Raw genomic sequence first — 27,207 nt, forward strand, 5'->3', positions numbered from 1 at the left:
TATATAGAAAGAGAAAAGATTTTCAATTTCCACTCATCTTTTCTTGCATGCATTGTGTCTAAAAAGGAAGAACTGCTTACAAAGCATAATTCAATGCCATGAAGCCTAGCTTCCATTGTTGTAAATCTCTAATATGCTATAGTATCATTAATTTTAAACTCACTGTAAAAATTCTTCTCCCACTTCGGTCAAATGCTACACAGTAGACAGATGACAAGTGCCCCAGAATTCTCTTATGCATCTTAATGTGCTGGTAAGCAGATGAAGGGAAAATATGGCTGAAGCGACTACATCCGGTTAATTGCCTGGCAGAGGTGATATTCACTGAAAAACAGAAAACAGAGGATTCACTTCTTAAAACCTAAAAGTGAAAACTACATTTAACATGAAGTTAAATCATCAGTATTATGATGAAACAAAACAGGGTACACACACCGTGGCAATTCTACGCTGTGAGAAGTCTAAATTCCATCACACATTTCACGATTTTATGAACTCAAGTTCACTATCACAAAGCACTAAGAATACTCTTCTTTCAAATCCCAGAAGTCTGATTTTCTGTTTACCTTACTATGGTTTCCCAAGTACAATCCCATTTTGCCTTTCTTGGTATACTTCAGTCAAAGACACTGTAACTTTAAATATATATAGGTAAATCTTACCATAACATGAAATAATTTTAGAATAAAAACGGTATTTGGTTAAGTATAATACATCTTAAAGTGTATATAGGAAATTCTATGAACTCCTGTCCTACCTTCATATACCCATCCACCCTGTAAACAGTTGTGCCTAAAAATTCAAGAGCAATACAAGAGATTTATACAGTAAAAAGAGGAAGGAAGCTATAACACCACATAGGTTTTCAGTAACAAACAATCCTTTCTATACTTTATAGGTTCTCCCTCTTTTTGGTTTCAGAAACTATAGACTCTCCCTCTAATCAATGAACTTTTGAGAATTCATCTCTTATAAGGTCAACTTAGATCCTGGCTCCTTTTTTGTTTGTTTGTTTTGTGTTCTAATTTTCTTAAAAAGCAGCCAGAATAAAGCATAAGTCTGCAAAATTCTCCTCCAAATACCATCTGGATTCTACTCACTTCCCTAAAACGAAGATCTTGTTCCCTATGTAAGGATATACAAGTACCTACTTGCTCTGTGACATTCCACCAGTCTTCCTTTACACACTGAAATTATTCAGCATCCAGCATATTATATTTTAATCAAAACATAGAAGCCTTAAAAGTTAAAGTGACCTTGAGGCAAGGCAAAATTTTACCATACTTCATAATAATATAGTATAAATAATAATAGCTTTATGTTGAAACAAAGCAAAATTAAGGCAAGAATTGAGTTGTAGCTAGATTAGTACAATTAGAAGCATGCCACAATCAAAAATAAGAAACCTTTCAACATCTCAATCTTAAAAGTAATGAAGTCTTTTTCAGGCAAAGGTCAATCCACTGGCCACCTTAAACTGACAAAATGACAAAAATTGAATGATGAATAGAAAAATCCAATTTTGAATGCAAATCATAAGAACACATTAGAAATCTGAGTATTTATGTCGAAATGCTGAATAAATAATGGTGGAAAATCCATAAGTACTAGGTAAGTACTAGGTAAGAGGTTTCCTTTTTGGCAGTTGCTTCCTATGCCAACCTCTAGAAATGGCCACAACTCTAAGATGGGAAGAGCAGGCACCGTAACTTTCGGACTTTAGCAATCTTCCCTCTCCAGTCAAACATTTCTTACTGTTCTGAGTTCCTTGAAACAATCAACCATTACTTCTGCTTTGTTTTTTTACATTCATATTCTGTAAGTAAATAGAGGAAAAGGTGTGTTACTTTTAAGGAAGGATTTTTCAACCTTGGAACTATTGGCCTTTGGAACTCTGGGACTGAGGATTCTTTGTTGTGGGGGGCTGTCTGTCTATTGTAGAATGTTTAGCAGCATACCTGGCCTCTACCAACCAGATGCTATTAACACCCCACCAACAACAAATTGTGACAAGCAAAAAATATCCCCAGACATTGCCAAACATCTCCTGGGGAAAAACTGCCCCTGATTGAAAACCAATTTGAAGCTTAAAAACAAACAAACAAAAAAACACCATCAACATGAAGAAAAAAATCAGAAAAGCAGAGATAAAGAATCAGAATTACAGAATATATGATGGACTATTCTGTAAAAATTAATAATTAAAATATGAAAACTCCATCAATGTGGAACAATTTAGGCACTACAAAGCAAAAAATATAAAATATGAACTTGTAAGTAGATGATGATTTAAATTATACAAAAAATGCATACATATATGTATAAAGACTAGAAAGAAAAAGAAAAATGAAACCAACTGCTTTGTGATAAAAGTATAGATTTTTTTTTAAGTTTCACTTAACACTCTTCTAATAGTACATTTTTATCTTAAATTCAAGTTTTCTATTAGGTTCTCTAGTCCACTAACAGCTATTCAAAAAATTCCTATATATGGTATATCACATATTCAACAGCAGGATCATCAAATATTCCTTCTTTCTTATCTCAGCGATTTCTGTTTATTCATATAGCACCTGAGATAATAATATTTATACATTTTTCTCAGTCATTTGGTAATGTCAACAAGCCTTAGGCTTTATATACAATAAGGGGTTCTGTCAACACTCTTTTGCATGTATTCTCCATTTAGCCACTATTTTTCAGTACTGATGCTTTTTGCTTTTCTTACATCTCTAAAGAATCCTTTATCAAGAACATTTTCTGAAATTTGTAATGGCTGATAACTGACTTTAAAAATACAATTAAAAAGAGTTCACTTTTGACCAATCCTTGAGTATTTTACTAGAAAGTAGATCTCATTCTTCTAGCATAAATATTATATAGCTCCTTCAGGGGAGAGGGATGCTTAGAGTCCTTATTCCTTTCCTCAAAAGTAGTAATAAAATAAAGGGACACACACACACAATTATCACTGTGTTGTATTTAAATGTCTCTATCAAGATTACTATGAAAAGCTATATGCCAATAAAGTGGACAACGTAGAAGAAATTGACAAATTCCTAGAAATGTACAATCTCCTAAAACTAAACCAGGAAGAAATAGAAAATATGAATAGACCATTGGTAACCAATCTAGTGGTTACCAATGGGGAAAAGAAAGGGGGAAGGGGCAAATTAGGGATAGGGGATTAAGAGGTACAAACTACAATGTAGAAAATAAATAAGCTACAAGGATATAGTGTACAGCAAAGGGAAACATAGCCAATATTTTATAATAACTATAAATGGAGTATAATCTATAAAAATTTTTGAATCAGTTATATACCTGAAACTAATATTGTAAATCAACTATACCTCAATTAAAAAATAAATAAATAAAAAGAAAACAGTCAAAAATAAAATAAGGGATTTCCCTGGTGGTGCAGTGGTTAAGAATCCACCTGCCAATGCAGGGGACATGGGTTTGATCCCTGGTCAGGGAAGATCCCACATGCCATGGAGCAACTAAGCCCATGCACCACAACTACTGAGCCTGTGCTCTAGAGCCTGCAAGCCACAACTACTGAGCCTGTGCACCACAACGAAGAGTAGCCCCTGCTCTCCACAACTAGAGAAAGCCTGCACGCAGCAACAAAGACCCAACAGAGCAAATAAATAAATTAATTAAATAAAATATATACCCTTTTTAAAAAAAATTAAAAATAAATATCTATCAAATGTACTATTTGAATGCATTGTTTCTTCTTCTATTATAAGCAGAATGCAAGATTAGAGATGAGCAATTTAAACTTTCACCCTAACAAAGTAGAATATTAATGAAAAACAACTACAAATTTAAAAAAAATTCCCACAATCCTATGCCAATATATCCACTATTCATTATTGCAATCTCAATATTAAGCCTTCTAAAATCTACTGTATTTCAAAGGTATGTAATAAGTTTTAGTATATATAATTAATTACCTTGATTACTTATTTAAGTATTTTAAAAACACTATAAAGAGTAAACGTTATCTCAGCTTCAATTTACTAAGGAATGTAGCTCTCAAAGTTACAAAAGTGAAATGACAATACAACCCTCAAAACACTGGTTGGAACGGGGCAATCAATCAACATTTTAGTCAGAGCAAAATGCCTGCTTCTCCATCCACTGTTGTTAAGGATCTGGCAACCTTGAAAAATAGTACACCTTAATTATGACACCTTTCTATCTGGGGAGCTGATATGGTTATAGTCAGGTTCGAACAATCAGCTACAGAGCATTTTCTCTTGAGTACTGATGTGAACATGCCAACCTTGTCTTGAAATACATTAAGAACTTTTGAGAAAAACATCTTTGATGTCATCATAATTTCTTTGTATTTAGCAATGCTGGCAAATTCACTTAGTAGATAAACTAGTCAAATATATATACATATAAAATTTATTTAAATACAAAATATTGCATTCAGAATCCACTATGTCTCCTAAGTTTTTTTCTTTAAATCTTTGTAGGATAAGCTTCCAAACTGTTCTCTAAAAAATGATATATGAACTAACCCAACAAGAGACCAAAATGCTTAAAGATTCAAGTAATAACAAGCTAAGACTTATTCAGTGTATTTTATAAACTTTTTAAGTCACAGAGATTAATAAACAGCTACAAATGGAATAATTGCTTTCTCTCTTTAAAAGGTATTTGTTGACAACCTACTATGAGCTAAAGCACTGTGACAGACACTAGAATACAACTTATAAACGAGTCAAACAAGATTCCCATCCTTGTGGAATTTACATTATTCCACTGGGCAAAAGCTTTCATCATTTACTCAATTTCAGGAATGAATAAGATACTTTAATGAAGTGATCTGCAGAAATATATATCTCTGAAAATGTTATTTCTAATAAGTTCTGCAAGTGATGCTGATACTGGGCCAAATTTGGGAACTACCAATTCTAGCCCAACTTCCCTCCCCACAAAATTATCCTTTCTATAATGTATCTGGTAGATAGCCATTCAGCTTCTGCCTATACACTTCTAGTAAAGAGAATATTATTTCTCAAAAATGAATGATTTATATGTTGAGCTGCTCTAATTTTGCAGAGACTCTACCTTTCACTGAGCTCAATTTCCTTCCCTACACGTTCCAGAGAATCACAGTTTTAGCCCTTTAGAGCTACACTTAAAAAAAAAAGTCAAATCCCTTTGTTATATGGTAACCCATGAAATATTTAAAGATAGCTATCATTTGTGCCTTAAGTCTTCTCTCAACATGTGAGGTCCCCTCTATATTACTCACAGCCATAATTTACAAACACCTTTCTTTCCTATCATTCCCTATAGAAAAAAAAAAAACCATTATTTCACCATAAACACTACTGTGATTGCTTTTTCCTGGTAAGTCTCTAGTTCATCAATGTCTGAGCCTCTTAAAAAGATACGAGGACTTCCCTGATGGTCCAGTGGTTAAGATTCCACACGTACAATGCAGGGGGTTCAGGTTCAATCCCTGGTCAGGGAACTAAGATCCCACATGCCGCGTGGTATGGCCAAAAAAAAAAAAAAAAAAAAAACAACTGAGCAAAATATCCCCAGTGGTCTGATCAGCACAGAGTACAGGGGATTATTTCCAGCTATGCCTCTATAAATACAATTTAAGATTGCAAAGACTACATTAGTTTTCTAAAACAGCTGCCTTACACTCTCTAATAGTCAGATTAAAGTTAGTTTGACATTCTTTTCTAGTAAATGTATTTGGGGTCCTAGTGATCACCTCCTTCTTTTCTAAAAGTACACAAACCACTTATTAAATAAGCCTGTCTAAAATTTTCCTGGGGTTAAAGCTAAGTTCACCAATCAATAATTTAAAGATCTGTTCTTTGTTCCCTTATTGTATACCTGTCCGTTGGTCATTTCCATTTCTCTTGTCTACTCTGATTTCACAAAGAATACCTGCCAGTGAAAACTAGTTTAGTATACTGTGACTTAATTCATTTTGGACTCTTAAAGCAGCTAGGTACTCATGCATCTTGGGTTTTCTTTTCTTTTAACCATGCTAGCTCTATCCTTTACAGTTTAGAGATCTTCCTCTTTGATAGAGAACACTAAAGCAAAATATAATTATGCCCAGCACTTACATTTTAGTGATAAATGTATTCCATCTATTCCTTTTTAATAAATCTATAGGTTCCTTCCCCATATGCTAATTGGAACTTTAAAGGTGTTTTGGGAGTATTCTTATATGGATTGACCCATATGAAATTGTTGATATTCAACCATTTTCTACAAATAGAAGTAGTGATTTTAAATGGCTCAACATAATAACTAAATTGGAGTGGGAGGAATAAAAGGACATTCATTATTAGTTTGATATAGATATCCTGCTTTTTTACCTCTCCATTAGGAAAGCATCATCCATACTGTCCAGTCTGTAATGTAAATATAATCCAATATAAATTTCTCACTCAATCTCTACACACTGTTTTTCATAGCACAGCCACAGTTTGGCCTATGGATTTGTAAATACATTTAACATGCACTGCTACTCCTTACCTTCCTATTAGATATGTTTGTTTATGACCAAGTATCGCCACTCATAACACTTTAAGTACTAATACCATTACAAGTTTTGAATGTATTTATGTTAAATTTTCTAGTGCACTTTGTTGCATTATATCTAATATTTGTAAATATTCTGCCTAACCTATATGTTTTCTGTCATGAATTATTGGCCACTTCCTCCTTTATGGATCTTTTCCCTATGTTATACCTGCTATACTTCATCATATAACTTTTTTTCTTATGGGTAATTTTACTAGCCCAGTAACAAATGGTAAAATTAACTTATTTTGGCTTAATTTCCTGTGCTTTCTCCATATCAATTAGAAGTGGTAATGAACAGTAAAAGGGAGAGAATACAAGGTAACAGTTATCCCACAAGAAGGCTCAAATTTTATGAAGAACATATTAAAGAATTAATTTAAAATGAATAAAATGCACATAAAGATTCTCCTGAAATCTATTTTTTCTATTAATATTTTAAATGCTATTTAATTACCTTTAGAAATTAATAATACTGAATGGTCTTTGAAAAAAGGAACATAAAAATATCATAATTTGAAGTGTATAATATTCTAGTGTATGTTGGATATTAATGCACCATTTTATGTAATCAAATTCTATTTTTTTCAAAATTACAATATGGAATACTGTGTCCCAAATTAATAAGGTTAGAACCAGACTGACTTTTTTCATCTAGTCTTCAATAATAGCTTTGCCTTCCTCACTTTTTGGCATCCTGAATTATAAGGATGTGCTTCTTTTCTTAAGTTACTCTTTTTTTACTGTCCTCTCCATTAGTTATCCATCCCACCATTTTATAGGAAAGAAAGTAAAATCTACCAATAACCTATAAAATTCTAGTGTTAGAAAAAAGTGTGTGTATTTTAGAACATTTGTTGAGTGTGGCACAAGATATACTATTTATTCTCTTGATTTCAAAGGTTAGTACTAGACCCTCAAATATTAAATGGTGATAAAAAAACTTTAAAAAATTAGAAGAATCAATAACAAGGACACTTAACAACAGTAAATCCGAACTGAGGACTTATTACAGGGTTGTTGTACCAAAAAAAAAAAAAAAAAACTGTATTAGTACATCAGCTTATTCCTACAATAGTTCAAGACCACACAGTTTGTTCTCCTAAATTCAGTCAATCATATCAACACACGTAGCTTAGTAAGCAAAAAGAAATAGAAGGATCATTGTAAGTGAATAAATTCTGTGAAAAAATACCTCAAAGCACATTTCCTTCTATTATCTTCATACATGAAAGATAGAACATTATTAGACCAAAAAAAAAAAAAAAATGATTAGGAAGCCTAAGCTAAAACATACTGAAACAATTATATAACAGGTAGAGGACAAAAACTGTAAAGTAGTAAGTAAGTTTAAAATTGGGGAAAGTTGTAATAAAGTATAAAATATTTGTATTTTATACTAAATTTAAGGTTTTATATTTTATATACTTAATAAAGAAAATGTTGAATTAGAATGAGTATTATAGAATTTCATACTCCACATGATTTCTTGCTAAGACACAGCTATCAATAGCAGAATCCAAATTTAAAGTGCATTAGGGGAATGATGTCAGCATCATAACAGTTGAGTTTTTCTTTTTTTCTCTCCCCTCTGATGAACAAATAATTGGACAATAATAGCTGAGAACATCCCAATCATGGGAAAGGACTTGGACATACAAGTACATGAAGCTAATAGAAAACCTTATTACTGCAATGCAAAAAGACGTTCTGTAAGACACATTATAATGAAAATTTCAGAAATCAATGATAAAGAATATTAAAGCCAGCAACAGGAAAAGAGAAAGTAAAGTACAAAGGAAACCCCATTAGCCTATCAGCAGATTTCTCAGCAGAAATTCTATAGGCCAGGAGAGTGTGGACTCACATATTCCAATTATTGAAAGATAAAAATTGCCAGCCAAGAATACTTTATCCTGCAAAGTTATCCTTCAAAAGTGAAGGAGAAATAAAGGTTTTCTCAGCCAAATGAAAGCTGTGGGAATTCATTACCACTAGACTTGCTTTGTAAAGAAACACTAAAAGGAGTTCTCCAACTGAAACGAAAGAACTAAAAAGCGAGATGATGACATATGAAACACTCTACTAAAGGAGAAAAATGGACAGAATTAGAAAACTGTAATTCCATATTAGAATGGTATGTTAACCACTTAACTTTAGATACAGGTTAAAAGGAAAGACTATTAAAAATAACTGTAACCACTATAATTTGATAATGAATACACAGCATAAAAAGAGGTAAATAGCGAAACTGAAAATATAAAAGTGGAGGAGAAGGACTTCCCTGGTGGTCCAGTGGTTAAGACTCTGCTTCAATTGCAGGGGGCATGGGTTCAATCTCTGGTTGGAGAACTAAGATTCCACATGCTGCATGGCACAGCCAAAAAAAAAAAAAAAAGAAAAGAAAAAGAAAGAAAGAAAGAAAAGCAGAGGAGAAAATGGGTGGAAATCTTTAAAGGTGAATGAAGATAAGTTGCTATCAGCATAAAATTGACTTTTTTTTTTAATCTATAAGATGTTTTATGTAAGCCTCATGGTAACCACAAAGCAAAAATCTAGAATAGATTCATGAAACTAAAAATAGGACAGACAGAGCATTCCACCATGGAAAACCAACAATTTACAAGGCATGCAGAAACAATGGGAAAAAGAAACAATGGAAACATAAAACAACCACAAGGCAAACAATAAAATGGCAGTTGTAAGGCCTTACATATCAATAATCACTCTAAATGTAAATGGTTGAATTCACCAATCAAATGGCATAGAGTGGTTGGATGGGTAAAAAAAAACAAGACCCAACTACATGCCATTTACAGGAAATTCATTTCAGCTCTAAAGACATATAGACTCAAATTAAATGGATGGAAGAAGATACTACTGGCAAGTGGAAACCAAAAGAAAGTGGGGGTAGCCATATTTATCAAGCAAAGTAAGACCTTCAAGCCCAAAATGATAACAAAGACAAAAACTGTCATTATATAATGATAAAAGGAGTCATTACATCAAGAAGGTATAACAATTGTAAATATATGTGCAGCCAACATAGAAGCACCTAAATATATTAAGCAAATACTAACAGGTCTGAAGGGAGAAACAGACAACAAAACAACAATACTAGAGGACTTTAATAGTCCCCTGTCAGCAATGGATAGATCACCCAGAGAGAAAATCAATAAGGAAAGGTTGGAATTGAACATACTTTAGATCAAATAGACTTAACAGATATATAGAACATTCCATCCAATGGCAGCAGAAGAAACGTTCTTCTCAAGTGAACATGAAACATTTTCCTAAATAGATCATATGACAGGACACAAAACAAGTCTTAGCAAATTTAAGACTGAAATCATTCCAACTATCTTTTCTGACCATCATCATATGAAACTACAAATCAACAACAAGAAGAAACCTGGAAAGTCTACAAATATGTGGAAACTAACCAACACAATTCTGAACAGCCAATGGTAAAAGATAAAATCAAAAAGGCCACAAAAAACTATCTGTAAACAAATGAAAATGGAAACACAACATATTAAATCCTATGAGATGCTGCAAAAGCAGTTCTGAGATAAGTTTATAGTGATAAATTCATGTATTAAAAAAATTAGAAAGACTGGAAATAAACAACATCACTTCAAGAAACTAGAGAGGAGAACAAAGTAAACCCCAAGTCAGCAGAAGGAAGGAAATAATAGAGATCAGGGTGAAAATAAATGAAATAGAGACCAGAAAAACAATAGAAAAGTTCAACAAAACTAGGAGCTGGTTCTTCAAAAAGATAAACAAAATTGACAACTTTAGCTAGGCTATGAAAAAAAAAAGTGGAGACTCAAATAATATTAGAAATGATAGACATTGCAACTGATACTGCAGAAATACATAGGTTCATAAGAAACTACTATGAACTATTATATGCCAACAAATAGATAACATAGAAGAAATGGATAAATTCCTAGAAACACATAAACTACAAACACTGATGCAGGAATAAATAGAAAATCTGAACAGATCAGTAACAAGTAAAGAGACTAAATCAGTAATCAAACACATCCCAACACAGAAAAGCCCAGGACAGGTGGTTTCACAGGGAAATTCCACCAAAAATTTCAAGAAGACTTAATGCCAGTCCTTCTCAAATTCTTTCAAACTGTAGAGGAGGGAACACTTCCAAACTCATTCTATGAGGCCAGGATTACTCTGATACCAAAGGCAGATAAGAGCACTACAGGAAAAGAAAACTACAGATCAATATCCCTGATGAACATAGATGTAAAAAATTCTCAACAAAATATTAGCAAACGGAATTCAAGAACACATTCAAAGAATCATAGAAAATGACCAGGGCTTCCCTGGTGGCACAGTGGTTAAGAATCCACCTGCCAAGGAAGGGGACACAGGTTTGAGCCCTGGTCTGGGAAGATCCCACATGCTGTGGAGCAGCTAAGCCTGTGCACCACAACCACTGAGCCTATGCTCTAGAGCCTGCAAGCCACAGCTACTGAGCCCACATGCCACAACTACTGAAGCCTGAGTGCCTAGAGCCTGTGTTCCAAAACAAGAGAAGCCACCATAATGAGAAGCCCGTGCATGGCAACGAAGAGCAGTCTCCGCTCCCTGCAACTAAAGAAAGGAAAGCCCGCATGCAGCAACAAAGACCCAACATAGCCAAAAATAAAGCTAATTAATTAATTAATTAAAAAAAGAAAGTGACCAAGTGGAATTTATCCCTAGGATGCAAGGATGGTTCAACATATGCAAATCAATAAATATAACACATAACAGTAATAGAATGAAGCATAGAAATCACATAATCATTTCAATAGATGAAGAAAAAGCATTTGACAAAATACAACATCCTTTCATGATAAAAACTTTCAACGTATTGGGTATAGAAAGAGCATACCAACATAATGAAGGCCATATGCAACAAACCCATAGCTAACATTATATTCAATGGTGAAAAATCAAAAGCTTTTCCTCTAAGACCAGGAACAAGACAAGAATGCTCACTCTCACCCCTCTCATTCAGTTTAGTACTAAAAGTCCTAGATAGAGCAATTAGGTAAGACAAAGAACTACAAGACATCCAAATCAAGAAGGAAGAAGTATAATTGTTGTTATTAGCAGATGATATGATTTTATATATAGAAAATCCCAAAGACTCAAGTAAAATATGTTAGAAGGAATCAACACATTCAGCAAAGTTGCAGGATATAAAATCAACATAAAGATATGAGTTGCATTTATATACACTAATAATAAAACATCTGAAAACAAAACTATCCCATTCACAATAGCATCAAAAACAATAAAATACTTAGGAATAAATTTAACCAAGGAAGTAAAAGATTTGTACAAAATAAATAAATAAATAACTACAAGACTTTGTTGAAAGAAGTTGAAGATACAAACAAATGGAAAGAAATCCCATGTTCATGGATGCAAAGATTGTTAAAATATCCATGCCACCCATATCTATCTGTAGATTCAACACAATCCCTATCAAAATTCCAATGGCATAATTAAAAATAAAATTCAAAATTCAGAAAAAACAATTCCAATGGCATAATTCAAAGAAATAGAAAAAGCAATCCTAAAATTTGTATTGAACCACAAAAAAACACAGAATAGCCAAAGCAATCCTGAGAAAGAACAAAGCCAGATATACCACACTTTCTGATTTCAAACTATACTATAAAGCTATAGTAATTAAAGCAGTATGGTATTGGTATAAACACAGACCCACACACCAATGGAACATATTGAGGGTCCAGAAATAACCCTCCATGTATGGTCAACTAATATTCAAAAACATAGTCAAGGGAACCAAGAACACTCAATGGGGAAAGGATAGTCTCTTCAACAAATGGTGCTGAGAAAACTAGATAAACACAGGCAAAAAAATGAAATTGGACCCCTATCTTACACCACTTACAAAAATTAACTCAAAATGTACCAGAGATCTGATACCATAAAACTTCTAAAAGAAAATGTAAGGAAGAAGCTCCTTGACATTGGTCATGGCAATGATTATTCACATATGACACCAGAAGCATAAACAACAAAAGCAAAAATCAACAAGTGGGACATCAAACTTAAAAGCTCCTGCTCAGCAAAAGAATCAAAATGATGAAAACACAACCTACAGAATGTGAGAAAATTTTTGCAAACCATATATCTGATAAGGGGTTAATATCCAACATATATAAAGAACTCATAAAACTCAATAACAAAAAATCTGATTAAAAAGTGGGCAGAGGGGCTTCCCTGGTGGTGCAGTGGCTGAGAGTCCTCTTGCCGATGCAGGGGATGTGGGTTCATGCCCCGGTCTGGGAAGACCCCACATGGTGTGGAGAGGCTGGGCCTGTGAGCCATGGCCACTGAGCCTGTGCGTCCGGAGCCTGTGCTCCGCAGCGGGAGAGGCCACAGCAGTGAGAGGCCCGCGTACCGCAAAAAAAAAAAAAAAAAAAAAAAAAAAAAAAAAAAAAAAAAAAAAAAATTGGGCAGAGGAACTAAACAGACATTTGTCCAAAGAAGACATCCAAATGCCCACCAGATAAATGAAAAGATACTCAACATCACTAATTGTCAGGGAAATGCAAAGCAAAGCCACAACGAGATATCACTTCTCATCTTTTAGAATGGCTATCATCAAGAAGACAAGAGATAACACACACTGGCAAGGATGAGGAGAAAAAGGAACTGTTGGTGGGAATGTAAGTTGGCTCAACCCCTATGGAAAACAATATGGAGGTTCCTCAATAAATTAAAAATAGAACTACCAGGGAATTCCCTGGCAGTCCAGTGGTTAGGACTCCATGCTTCCACTGCAGGGGTCACGGGTTCAATCCCTGGTTGGGGAACTAAGATCCCACATGCTACATGGCACAGCCAAAAAAAAAAAAAAAGAAAAAGAAAAGGAAAAAAAAACTACCATAATACCCAGCAATTCCACTTTTCACTATATACCCAAAGGAAATGAAAACAAAATATTGAAGAGATTCACTCTCACTTTTATTCTGGTATTATTCACAGTAGCCATGATATGGAGACAACCTACGTACCCATAACAGACGAATGGATAAAGCAGTTGTGGTATACAATGGAATATTATTCAGCCATGATAAAGAAGGGCATCATCTTGCCATTTCTGATGACATGTATGGACCTTGAAGACTTTATATTAAGTGTGATGAGTCAGAGAAAGACAAGTACTATATAAAGACAGTAAGATGGTGGTTATAAGGGGCTGGGGAGTAGGGGAATAGGACAGATGGTTAAGGGCACAAACTTAGTAAACAGTAAATAAGTCCTTGTGATCTAATGCACAGTATAGTGAATATAGACAACAATACTGTTGTATAATTATCAAACTTGCTGAGTTTAGAACTTAATTATTCCAATCATTAAAATGAAATGATGATTATGTAATGTGATAGAGGTGCTAACTATCATTACAATGGTAATCATATTAAAATATGTAAATGTATCAACATGTTTTACACCCTTAAATTTACACAATATTATATGTGTAACAAATATATTTCAATTTAAAAATGTGTATTAAAAATGCCCATTTTTATAAAAAGCATAGGCTCAAATAAGCATTTGATTCAACCACAGGAAGAGACATTTGCCAACAGGTACAATTAGAAATTTAATATTTGTAATCATTTTCTGTCTTATGAAATTTTTCATTGAGATTTACATTTAAAATGTAACTGAGCTTTGTGCTCTTTAATTCTAGACACAGGAAATGCAGGAGACAGGAAAAACAGCTGCCTTTGGCAATCAGAAAATGCAAACCTGCTGTCTATGACAACATGGATGAACCTGGTGGACATTATGCTAAGTGAAATAAACCAGATGGAGAAGGACAAATATTACATGATTTCACTCATATGTAGAATTTTTTTAAAAAGTTGAATTCATAGTAACAATAAGTAGAATGGTAGTGGTCAGACGCTGGGGGGAGACAGAGGAGGTGATACTGTTTAAGGAGTACAAACATTCGGTTTTAAGATAAAAAAGTTCTGGATATCTAATATACAGCTTAGTAACTACAGTTAATAATAATCTACCGTATACTTGAAATTTGGTAAGAAAGTAAATCTTAAGTGTTCTCATAACATACACAAAAATGGTAACATAATAGCTAACTGACAGGTTTATTTTTTATTGTGGTAATCATTTCACATGGTAGACATATATCAAAACACCAAGTTGTACAACTTAAATGTATACAATATGTTTTTGTCAAAAATAAATAAATAGAAAGGAAAAATGCAAGCCAACACTATTGAAGATTCTGAGAGGCTAATCAGCATTTCTGAGGCCCTAGAAAGTAACCGACACACAACCATGACTTACCTTTCTCTCTTTGAACTAGTGTATGTTATAGAATTGTGCTAGAGCTTGAAAGAACTTTAAAGATTAATTTTTACTCTAATCACTCATTTTACATATAAATAAACTATGATCCAAGTTGGTGAAGCAAATTTTCCAAAGTAATACAGGTGATAATTAACAGAGAAGGAGGGTACTTGAATTTATGTCCAATGTTCTTTTTTTCTTATACCACAGCTACCTCTCAGTTAGTGCTTTATGTTTAAACATATCAGCAATGTTTACCCCCCCACCAAATAAAGGATACTGATGGGTCAAAGCAGTGAACTCACCCCCTTGTTTTTCTGGGTACCAAGTCACTATTCAATATAAATGAGGACATGTGTTTGACAGACAAGGAGAGCAGGGCAAAGGATATATACAATAGTAATCCTGTGGGAAAATCAAAGAGCCAGCCAAGTAGCTCGACAGGTGTTGACAGAATGGGTTCTACCAATTCCCCCTATTTTGGCAGAATGATGGAGTAAAAAGGCAACATAGTATTGAGAAAAGAACAAGAGGCCTAGCTTCTTCCTTACCTATAAAATCTATAAAACAGGCATAATACCACCTATCTAAGTGACATGAATTTTGTAGAACATCTAGCACAGTAGACTTAGTTTCTGTGAAGCTTCATTCCTATTCTTCCCTTTCCTTTCCTCTCTAGAATTTCAGTGCTCTCACATTCCAAAATGGGTAGGGTGGAGAGAAGAGGGAAACATTTGGTATTAGATCGATTACTCTAATGATAGTAATCTCTATGCTAAAGAAAATAATAAAATATATTCAAAAACATTATATTATCCATACTTTGCCAACCAGAATAGACAAAAAAAATCCCTTGTTATATAATAAACCTTAACATTTATTTAATACTTTTTATGTGCCAGGCACTATGCTAAGCACTTTATATGTTTAACTTATTTAACCCTACAAAGTGAGTACTATTAGCATCCTCTTTTTAAAGACATGGAAACTGAGGCATAAAGGGGTTAAATAATTTCTCCAAGATCCCAAGCTAATAACTGAGAGAGCCAGGATTCAAATCGAGGCAATATGACTTCAGAGGCTGATCTCTTAACAAATATTGTATAACAGTTTTTTTTCTGAAAATGAGAGAAAAAAATTTTAAAAATTATCATTTGCACCAATAGGTAAACTGTGTTCCAAACCTTCTAGCCCAAACCAACCCAGATCATAATTACATCTGCCAAATCATCTAATCCCAAAACTATAGTATAAAAAAGCAAGATAGAATATGTTTTAAAAGAGACTGAAAACTCCTAGAAATAATAGGTGGGCTAAGCAAGGTCATAGGAAATAAGATCAACACACATAAATCAAATGCATTTCTATACACTAATAATGAATATGCAGAAACCAAAATTAAAAACACAACATCATCGATAGGGGTAGGAGATTAAGAGGTACAAACTACTTTGTGTAAAATAAATAAGCTATAAGAATATACTGTGCAGCACAGGGAATATAGCCTCTATTTTATAATAACCACAGATGGAGCATAATCTTTACAAATTGTGAATCACTATGTTCTACACCTGAAACTTATGTAATATTGTAAATCAACTATACCTTGATAAAAAATAAAGTGTAAAAAACCACACACATTTACAATCACTCCAAAAATTAAATACTTGGATATATACTTAACAAAACATGTACAATATCTATATGCTGTAATTATAAAATGCTGATGAAAGAAATCAAAGGAGACCTCAATAAATAGACATACCATGTCCATGGATTGAAGTCTCGACATAGTAAACACGTTATTTCTCCCAAATTGATTTATAGGCTTAATGCAATTCCTTTCAAAAGGCTTTTACAGATATTAATAACCCTGTCCTAAAATTTATATGGAATGGCACTGGCCCTAGAATGTTGAAAACAATCTCCACAAATAGTAAAGTGAGAGGGACTACTCTTTCCAACGTTAAGCCTTACTATGTAACTACAATAATCAAAACAATGCGGTCCTGGTAAAGAGATAAACACATATATCAATGGAACAGAATAGAGGAGCAAGTAGATCCACACAAATAGTAACTGATGTTTGAAAAAAGTACAAATCAAATTCAATGGAGGAAGGATATCATTTTAAACGAATGGTGCTGGAGCAACTAGACATCCATTGATAAAAAATAATGAACTTCCACCTAAAGTTCAAACCTAAACTTCTCCCAGTTTACCAACCCAGCACCTTTGCTTACGCTACTCTCTTAGCCTTATGCCTAACCTCTGCAATTTCAGCTTGTCAATATCCTTCTTATCCTTGGAGGCATAGCCTAAAATCATTCTTTTTCATGAAATCTTTCTCAATCACTTCAGCCAAAACTAAACCCTCCTGTTTCACTTCTTATCGTGGTCCTTGTATTAGTTATCTGTGCATATCTCTGATCTAATATTACAAGCACTTTAAGGATAGAGATTAACGTCTAATGTATCATGTACTGACCTAGCTCAGTCCCTTGGAAGCAAAAGACCCTCAAGTATTTGCTTAATTATCTGGTCCCACCTTTCCCAAAATATCCAACCATAATTCATACTCCTCCAGGGCATAAATTTTCCACTTAAAATCAGAGAAGCCTTCTTTTCTGTCCTATGCAGATATCCTCTCATCTGTAATGTTCCATCCTTCAACTTATAATTAAGCCTTCAAAGTTCATCTCAAAGGTCACTTATTCCTCAAAATCTTTCCATGTTTCTCTTAATCAGTTTCATCTCTCCTTCCTTCCTTAATGCCCATTACTGTATTTCCATTAAATCACTTAGTCTATGTCTGCTTTAGACAGAACATTTGTGTCTCCTCCCCCAAATTCATATATTGAAAACCTAATACCCAATGTGATGGTATTAGGATGTGGTACCTTTGGGGAAGTAAATTAGTGACCTTATATAAGAGGCCTGAGAAAGTTCCCTTGCCCCTTCCTCCATGTGAGGTATCTATGAACCAGAAAGCCAGTTCTAACCTGACACCAAATCTGCTGGTGCCTAATCTTCGACTTCTCAAATTCCAGAACAGTGAGAAATAAATGTTGTTCATAAGCCACCTCGCCTATACTATTTTGTTATATCAGCCCAGAAGAACTGAGACAATGCCTTGTACTATAATCATAATCCAGCATCTGTCTAAACCTCCCCAAAGAGTAAAATTATTGACAGCAAGGACTGCCCTGAACATTAGAAAAGGTTTTGCATATATTTGGTGTTCAAGTATTTGCTGAATTGAATAAAAATTATTTCTAGTATTCAACCTTCCAAAACCATTGAGAATATAAATTCCATAGTAAGTTTGATAGGGAATATTGATCAAATATGCAATTTTCTTCTTATGACTTACAAGATATCATTTCTGATTCTCATTTCAAGATATCATTACTGCCTCTCCAAACCTTGCCTTCTTAGTTTCTTATATTGTTTTTTTCTACCCTGACTCACCCTTGATGAAATGCTAACAGTGCACTCAAATTCTATCCTGGGATTTCTTCTGTTTTTCATGCTGTCCCTGCAATCTTACCTACCCATATACTAATTACTGCCAAATCTTTATCTCTAACTTACATCTTTCACGCGAGCTCCTGGACCACATTTTCAACTACCTAATGGACATCCTTCCCCTCTACCTAGATGTACCACGGATGGAGAGTTCCCAAATCATGTCCATTATCCTTCCATCACAAGTTTTCTATATTTTCCCTCTCCTCAATTTTGTTACTAATAGTTTTACTCTTCCTCTTTTATGCCCCACATCCAATCAAACTGTATTATTCATCTCACCTCCAAAATTTTGCTTGAATCAATCCAGTTATGTCCATTTCTATTGCTACTACCCCCACACTCATCATCTCCTGTCTATACCTACAATAAGAGCCTTCCCTCTGATTTCCCTGCCTGCCTCCTCCATTCTCTCTCCTCTCCAATTTATCTTATATTTTTCCACCTGAGCTATCTTTTCAAAATAAAAATCCAATCATATAATTTTCCCATTCAAAAGTACCCAATGGTTCTTCAGTACCTAGAGTATAAAATCTAAATTCATTAGTGTAGAACAGAGGTTGGCCAACTTGGGTCCACAGGCCAAATGCAGCTCACCACCTATTTTTACAAATACAATTTTATTAGAAAACAACCATGGTCATTCATTTACATATTATCTAGAGCTGTTTTTACATTACCACAGAGTTGAGTAATTGCAACAGAGACCAAATGATACAGAAGGCCAAAAAAAAATTGACTATCTGGCCCTTTATCCAAAAATTTTGCTGACTCCTGACATGGACAGTTCAGAATAATTGGGCCCCAACCTCTCTTTCCAGTTTCATCTCCACCGCAGACTCTAGGCTCTTACAAGGGGTTCTATTATGGCAACTAGGAAATATATATTACTTACTTTGCTGAGACTTTTGTGGAAAGGGCACTGGATTTGGAGACAAAGATCAGGTCCTGAAACTTAAGTTTAGATACTAAAAAAGCACCCCACTACAGTCGCATGTGAGCTAGATAATCTTTTTGTGATGATAACTCAAATACCAGATCTTTAACCTATGAGTAATTATTATCACTATCAACATTATTATCAGCATGTGTGATCCAATATCATAATTACAAGTTACATTTGCATAACATTTTAAAGCTTATAAAGTAATTCCAAAGACATCTCATTTGAGTTCACAGTAATCCTGTGAGATCTGAAGGCAAGCATTTTTTTCAATTTGTAAATAAGGAAATTAAAGCCCAAAGAAAATGTCTTGCCTAACATCAATACATAGCAGACCCTTGGTTCAATCCAGGTTTCTTGATTCTAGTTCAACAGTCTTCTTACTTTTCAGTGCTGTCTATTTAATGCCATTATAGAAAATATATAATGAGCCTGAAATAGGAAATAACTATAACATCAAAAATTCTACATTATATTCCTCAATATTCCCTCTACCTGCAAAAGACACTGAACAAAATCGGCAGGGACTCTGGTATCTACTAAATTGGGTTTTACTAGAAAGTTCACCAAGAACCAAAGAGTTGGTTTGAGATGGCCACATCAGAGCTGTTAGACCATTCTTCTACTCGACTCATTCTCTATTTACAGTGGAGAAAAATCTGTTGGTTTTAAAATTATGGTACACTGTCATGGAATTTTGAACTGATGTTAGAAAATGTTTGTAGACCAAAACAAAAGATTTTCAATTCAACAGACTAAGAACATCCAGAAAAGCCCTTAAACACAATTAATAACAAATTGTTGTAGGTTGACCATGTGTTTTTAAAAGATTTATAAGAACACATGTTGAAAGAATCAAAACTTATCTGGGACTGAAAGAGTAAATGTCATTTAGGACTGAAAAAGAAAAAAGAGGCCCTGCAATTAATCAGGCTGGGAGGACAGACAAAGATAAAACCAGCTGAAAAGTTAACAGGAAACACTGTTTTTCCCAAGGTCATGCAGCAATTGTAAAATATCATAGCGACCCCTTCTTTGGGTGATTACAGCTTTCTTACCAATGATGCCCCCATCCTCACTTTGGTATTTTCATTTATTACTGGAGCGAGATACCCAATTCCTAAACCACCCTGCTTCATGAGCGCACCCAACCCTTAGTTAATCCCCACTTCTCTCAATTAACCTCAGAATCAGCCACCAATCCAGAACTAATCCTGGCTTCCTTCAGACACTCCTCAAAATTCTTCAGTGGTAAGCCACAATTTACTAAAGACACTTCCCTCCTCCCTCTTGCCCAGAGGCCTTCCACGGTGCCTCAGGAGTACATTCCCTCACTAAGAGTCAATAAATTTGATTTTGTCAAACTACAGGCTTGTTCCTAGTGGTCTTTGTTTGATGAGACTTGCACAAGGTAAGTTATTTTGAATTACCCTACACATTCAGCAGTTTAGTACTGACAAAAGCCCTCCCTGCTACAAAACAAAAACAAAAACAAAAACAAAAACAAAAACAGAAACACTTGAACTGGACTTCCCTGGTGGCGCAGTGGTTAAGAATCAGCCTGCCAATTCAGGGGACACAGGTTCGAGCCCTGGTCCGGGAAAATCCCACATGCTCCAGAGCAACTAAGCCCATGCACCACAACTACTGAAGCCCACGCTCCTAGACCCCATGCTCCACTACAAGAGAAGCCACTGAAATGAGAAGCCCGTGTACCACAACAAAGAGTAGCCCCTGCTTGCCACAACTAGAGAAAGCCCGTGCTCGGCAACGAACAGCCAACACAGCCAAAAAAAATAATTAATTAATTAATTAATTAAAAACACTTGAACCTAAAGCAGAAAATCACTAACCACAAGAAACTTCCACTGCCAATAAGGATGAATAACTCACTGAATTCTACTGCTTATATCACAGGAACTATCTGATCAATGATGCTAAAAGTTTCCTGCCAAAGCCAGGAAACTACCATATCTGCTGGGAAAAAGAGTACATCATCGTGCTCGCTTCGGCAGCACATATACTAAAATTGGAAGGGTACAGAGAAGATTAGCATGGCACCTGCACAAGGATGACACACAAATTCGTGAAGTGTTCCATATTAAAAAAAAAAAAAAAAAAGAGTATATCATCAACTTGGCATCAAGCTCCAGATAAAAACCAGATGTGTACAAACTGGTGATATTATTTGATTTTTAACACAAATGAGTCACATAACTCTTGAGCAATTTTATCTGTCACCTACAATCTAATAATATGCTATACAAAGTGTTCATGAAATCTTTGTGTAATTTGCTAACTTTTAATTTTTAAACTTTAATACAGATTATATAAAAAGAATATTTCCAATTCTTCTGCAACTGGCATTGAAAGATAAACTGAATTAATTGTTTTAAATATAGGTCAAACTAACTTCATATCCATAGAAGCCATAAACAACCCAGGGAGTTTAAAAATGCTTCTTTACCAGTAATGCTCTGGAAATAGCAGGTCTAGCTATTTTAAAGAATAATCTCAACCCTTTTGCTAGGCCAGCCCTATGAGAGGAATGAAGGACAAAGGACATTATTACCAAAAGCATGTTCTAATATGATGCCTATAGCATCAAGAAATGTTTTAAAATCCACTAAAACAACTTCATAACAATAAAGCAAAATTGTGACCTTCTAAGAAATAGTAGCTACATACCTACCTCAAAGACATACCTCAGGAATGTGGGGGTAGGGTAGAGGTTGAAGCAGGGAGAGGGGTGCTTTCAGCAAAAGCTTAAGGCATTCAAAACAGTACCAGGCTCAACCAATAATTGCTAACCGAATAAAAGACTTAAGGCTTTATACACACAAGGCAGAAAGGATTATTGTTCACAGATCAGACTTCTTACACCACACCCATCACCATCAACATCATCTTCAAAAACAGTTTTTCAGGAAACAGGTTGTATTTAAAGAGGGCTAAATTATTCTTGGATTAGTCTTTTCTCTTTTACAAAAAAGTCAATTGATTAACATTTGTAGTTTTATTTTTTTAATATTAATTAAAAAATAGCATAATAGCATATATACGACCTTATGATTGGTTAAAATGCAGTTGAACATATCAATCGGCTCCTATAGGTAGAGAGGACAATAACAGACCAAGAAAATACTCTGCCAAGAACATTGGAAATTGACTCATGAAATTCAGTGTTAATTCCAGATTTAAAATGACTAGTGTTTTCTGTGTGAAACTTGGTTTGGGATTTCCCAAAATAGCTCTAACAACAAATTAATATAAAGTCTTAAAAGAAGCCAGAAAAAGGGCAAAAATGAATTTTAATAAAACCTGAAAACTGTAGTAGAAGTACAACAGAATTATTTCTTTCATGGATTTGATGCTACTATGAATCAAATTATATCTCTGAAAGCTTAACCACACAGAGTAACAGCTTCACAGTCTTTAAGGCTGATGCCATTCCCACCCCTTAACACCCATCCACAGTACAATTTAAGTAAACCTAGTAAGTCCTACAGGCTATTGGTATTCATGGTCATTGAATGTCTTATTGCTAGGATAATATCATATAAGATATGGCAAAGAAACCATATTTCTAATTCCATTCAGGCTTTCTGCAAAGTTCACTTAATATAATTTGGGAATAACTATCCTAAATCTTTATTTTACTATCTTCTTCTAAACCATTTAATTTGATTTGGTTATTATACAGACATTTTAGACTGTCTTTTCCTCCAAATAAACAAATCTAAACTGTTTTACAGCTTCCCTTTGTGAACTATAAAGTTCTATTTCTATAAGGTACTGGGTAAAATGTATAGAACAAATACTAAAAGATCCTTTTAGAATACTCTGGTGTATGTTGAAAGAAAAAGCTAAAGGAATGACAAAGAATAATGAGGAAAGGAAAAAAGTGTTCTTAATAGGATTAAACAGAAATTATCTTTTCATTATATTTTACATGATCATACTAAGACACAACAGAATCTACTTCCTTTCAAATAAAGGAACTAAAATTATTATCCTAATATTAATATAATATTGATTCCAGAAATGGATACAAGGGGCTAGAAACTCATACAAGCTATATAAAACCATAAAAATGCCTTTAAAAGGGATGCTTCCATTTCCATGTGGCAGCAATCATAGCACTTCCATTCATTTAATATTTAGTGAGCACTCACAATGTAGCACATACAAAAGACTCTGAGTTTATATTCCAGTTCTAATTACTTGCAGGTGTGACAAGAATCCCTTGCTCCTCTCCAGATACAAGAAAGCAATAACTTTAGAAGCAACTTGCTTCATGCATAATTATCAAGTACAAAAAGAAGGAAGGTGAAGTGGAGGGAAGCAGGCAACAAAAAGCAAGTCTTGGCCAAAGTGTGATACATGGGCAAGAGATGAGAACTACATAAAATCAGAGGGAGGATGACAAATATTCCTGGCAGAAACCCAGCCAACCTCAACCAAATAAAGTTTACCTTAGAGTACTTTCTTTCAATTTACATTTACATATTAACAAGAGGTAGATTTCCCACCTCCAAGTGAATTCTGGCTTTAAGTTGACATATAACCATACAATGGCCAATAAGTCAAGAGCCAATCAATGTTAAATGGAAGCTTATGGCAACAGATAAATATTAATTTGGCTACAGAGTTAATACAAGCCTCCTGAGTTTTATAAGTTGTAAATTACAGGCTTACTATGTAAATTATAGGACATTGCTATATGTCAATTGTACTAAAGATAAAAGGGGTAACAAAAGGTTTAGAGTCTTACAGCATCATGCCCTTGACTCAGTTTAGAAATACAAGCATGTACATTTGTTCCTTGGGTACAATGTTAAGTCTCAAACTAAAATGAACAAGGCATCTTGCTGCCATTTCTATGGATAATTTTATGAAAATTGTTTAGAATGTGATAATTAGGACAATTTCTGAAACTTTTACCATGATGGGTAATAACTATAATACTAGTTCTTCCAAATATTCATTTCAAACAGACATGAAACAGATTTTTTAAATTATTTCTGTACTGACAAACTCTCAAAGCAGAGATGTACTTATATGAAATTATATTTTCAAGTTTTAATGTAACCAATACAAAGTTTCCAAAACAACTACTAATTTTTAAAGGGATGAAGAAATAACAATACATAGTGATTATAGTGTAAGATCTCAAACAATACTACAAATATTAATTACATATGCCCCAGGATTTCTTTGAGTGGTATTAGGTATTGATACTGTTTTGAAAGAAAAAGACTCACAGGCATAGAAAACTTATGGTTACCAAAGGGGATGGTGGTGGGGGAGGGAAGAAAAATCAGGAGTTTGGGATTAACATATACACACTACTATTTATAAAACAGAAAAACAACAAAGACCTACTGTATAGCACAGGGAACTATATTCATTATCTTGTAATAACCTATAATGGAAAATAATCTGAAAAAAGAATATATATATATATATATATATATATATATATATATATATATATATATATATATATATATATTACTGAATCACTGTGCTATACACCTGAAACTAACACAACATTGAAAATTAACTATACTTCAATTTAAAAAAGTTAAGAAAAAAAGAATAAGACAGGGACTTAATATGAAAAGTACTGTTTTGAATTTAGTTCAATGTTTTTCCTCTGATTTAATTTGACACAATGCAAAACCAACTTGATTAGTCAAGCATACAGCTGATGAGGTGGCATGACTGGAGCTTAGACCTGTAATAATGTAAATATAGGCATTGTTGGTCTTGCCCTATAGGAATTTGGAAATTTATTCCTGGTAAATTTAAGTACACATATATTTAAAGTATTACAGCTGTTAGTCTGGAGAATGTAATCTGGGAATTAACTCCCAAATTCCATTCCCATGCTCCCTCTCCTCCATTTCATTAAATTACTAAATAACATTGCTGATTAACTGCACAAAAGATGGGAACATTTGACTAAATAATCCAATATAGTAGAGAGTCCAGATAAGGTCAGAATTTTATTGGTTTGGGCCAAAGACAATCGTAAAACTTTCATTGGAAAGAAGTGGCACAATGTGATCTTTAAAGTGAGTTACTAAAATCATAATAGGAAAAGCTAAAGGCAGTTTCTAAGTACAAAAATTGGAAACATTCCAGGTTAAGTATATAAAGTAAATCATTAGGCAATATATTATTACCAAATTATGCACCTATCCAGAGGGCTGCTTACGGATTCCCACACTGGTCTAGATCTGCACTGTCCATTGGCTATATGCAGTTACTGAATGTCAAATTACTTAAAGTTCCATAAAATTTAAAACTTAGACCTCAGATACAATAGCCACATGTGACTAGTGGCTACTGTTTTGGATATCACAGGATAGAACATTTCCATAATCACTGAAAGTTCTATTGGGTAGCACTATACTATATAAAATACCAGTTAAAGTGAGTGCCAAGAAATAACTGGTACAATTCCAACTATACTGAAAAAAATTTTAAACGTGGGACATATCTGTTTACAATAAAAATTCTACAGAAAGTAGGAATAGGGACTTCCCTGGTGGTCCAGTGGTTAAGAATCCACCTTCCAATGCAAGGAATGCAGGTTCGATCCCTGGTCGGGGAACTAAGATCCCAGATGCTGCAGGGCAACTAAGCCCATGAGCCGCAACTACTGAGCCCACGCACCACAATTACAGAGCCCACATGCTTTGGAACCCGTGTGCCACAACTAGTGAGCCCCCGAGCTCTGGAGCCCGCACACCACAACTAGAGAGAGCCCGTGCAATGCAATGAAAGATCCCACGTGCCACAAATAAGACCCGACGCAACCAAAAATAAAATAAGTTTTTTTTTTAAAAAAAGGAAGTAGGAATAGAAGGGAACATCCTCAACCTGATAAAGAGCATCTACAATCATACTTAATGGTGAAAGATTGACTGCTTTCCCTGTAAGATCAGGAATAAGGCAAGAACATCCAGTCTTACCACTTCAATTCACAATTGTACTTGAGGTACTAACAGTTCAAGGCAAAAAAAAAAAAAAAAGCACTATAAGGCATAAAAGATTATAAAGGATAAAGTGAACCTGTCTTTATTTGTGGACAACATGATTATCCATGTAGAAAATCTCAAAGAATGTCAAAAAAGAAAAAAAGGCTATTAGATCTAGTTAGAGAATTTTGGATTAGCAATATACAAAAAAAAAAAAAAACACTGTGTTTACTAACAACAACTGGGAACTGAAATTTAAAAATACACAATTTAAAATAGCATCAGAAACCCTTAGGGAAAAATTTCACAAAACATTGCTGTGAGAAATTTAAAAAGACCTAAATAAACGGAGAATTATACTATGTTCCTGGAATGAAAGGCTCAATGTTAAGATGTGAATTTTCCCCAAATTGATCTACAAATTCAATGTAATCCCAAACAAAATCTCAGTTGCTTCTTTTTATAGAAATTGAGAAGCTAATTCTAAAATTATACATTGCTAGTAGGAATACAAAATGCAATAGCTACTTTTGAAATAATTTGATAGTGTCTTAAAGTTAAACCTGCACTTACCATATGATCCAACAATCCACTACCTAGCTATTCACCCAGAGAAATGAAAACAGATGTTCATGCAACAACCTGTACAAGAATATTTATAGGTCTTTATTTATAATAGTCAAAATCTGGAACAACCCAAATGTCCATCAATAGATGAATGGACAAACAGAATCCAGTGTATCTATACAACAGAATACAACTTGGTGAAATGATATGCATGAATAAAAAAAG

At 34.1% G+C, this 27,207-nt stretch overlaps 1 protein-coding gene across 2 annotated transcripts in view; it reads right to left on the reverse strand.

The window, feature by feature from the left end:
• Positions 1–27,207, reverse strand: part of BRWD3 (bromodomain and WD repeat domain containing 3) — a 121,392-nt gene that overhangs the window by 76,708 nt on the left and 17,477 nt on the right. For both annotated transcript variants that reach the window (XM_082609033.1, XM_082609032.1), the window contains exon 7: positions 164–324. In XM_082609033.1, the coding sequence (XP_082465159.1) occupies positions 164–324 (161 nt within the window). The remainder of the gene's footprint in view (positions 1–163; positions 325–27,207) is intronic.

This window comes from Mesoplodon mirus, assembly GCF_964341445.2.
Source record: "Mesoplodon mirus genome assembly, chromosome: X".
NCBI lineage: Eukaryota > Metazoa > Chordata > Mammalia > Artiodactyla > Ziphiidae > Mesoplodon > Mesoplodon mirus.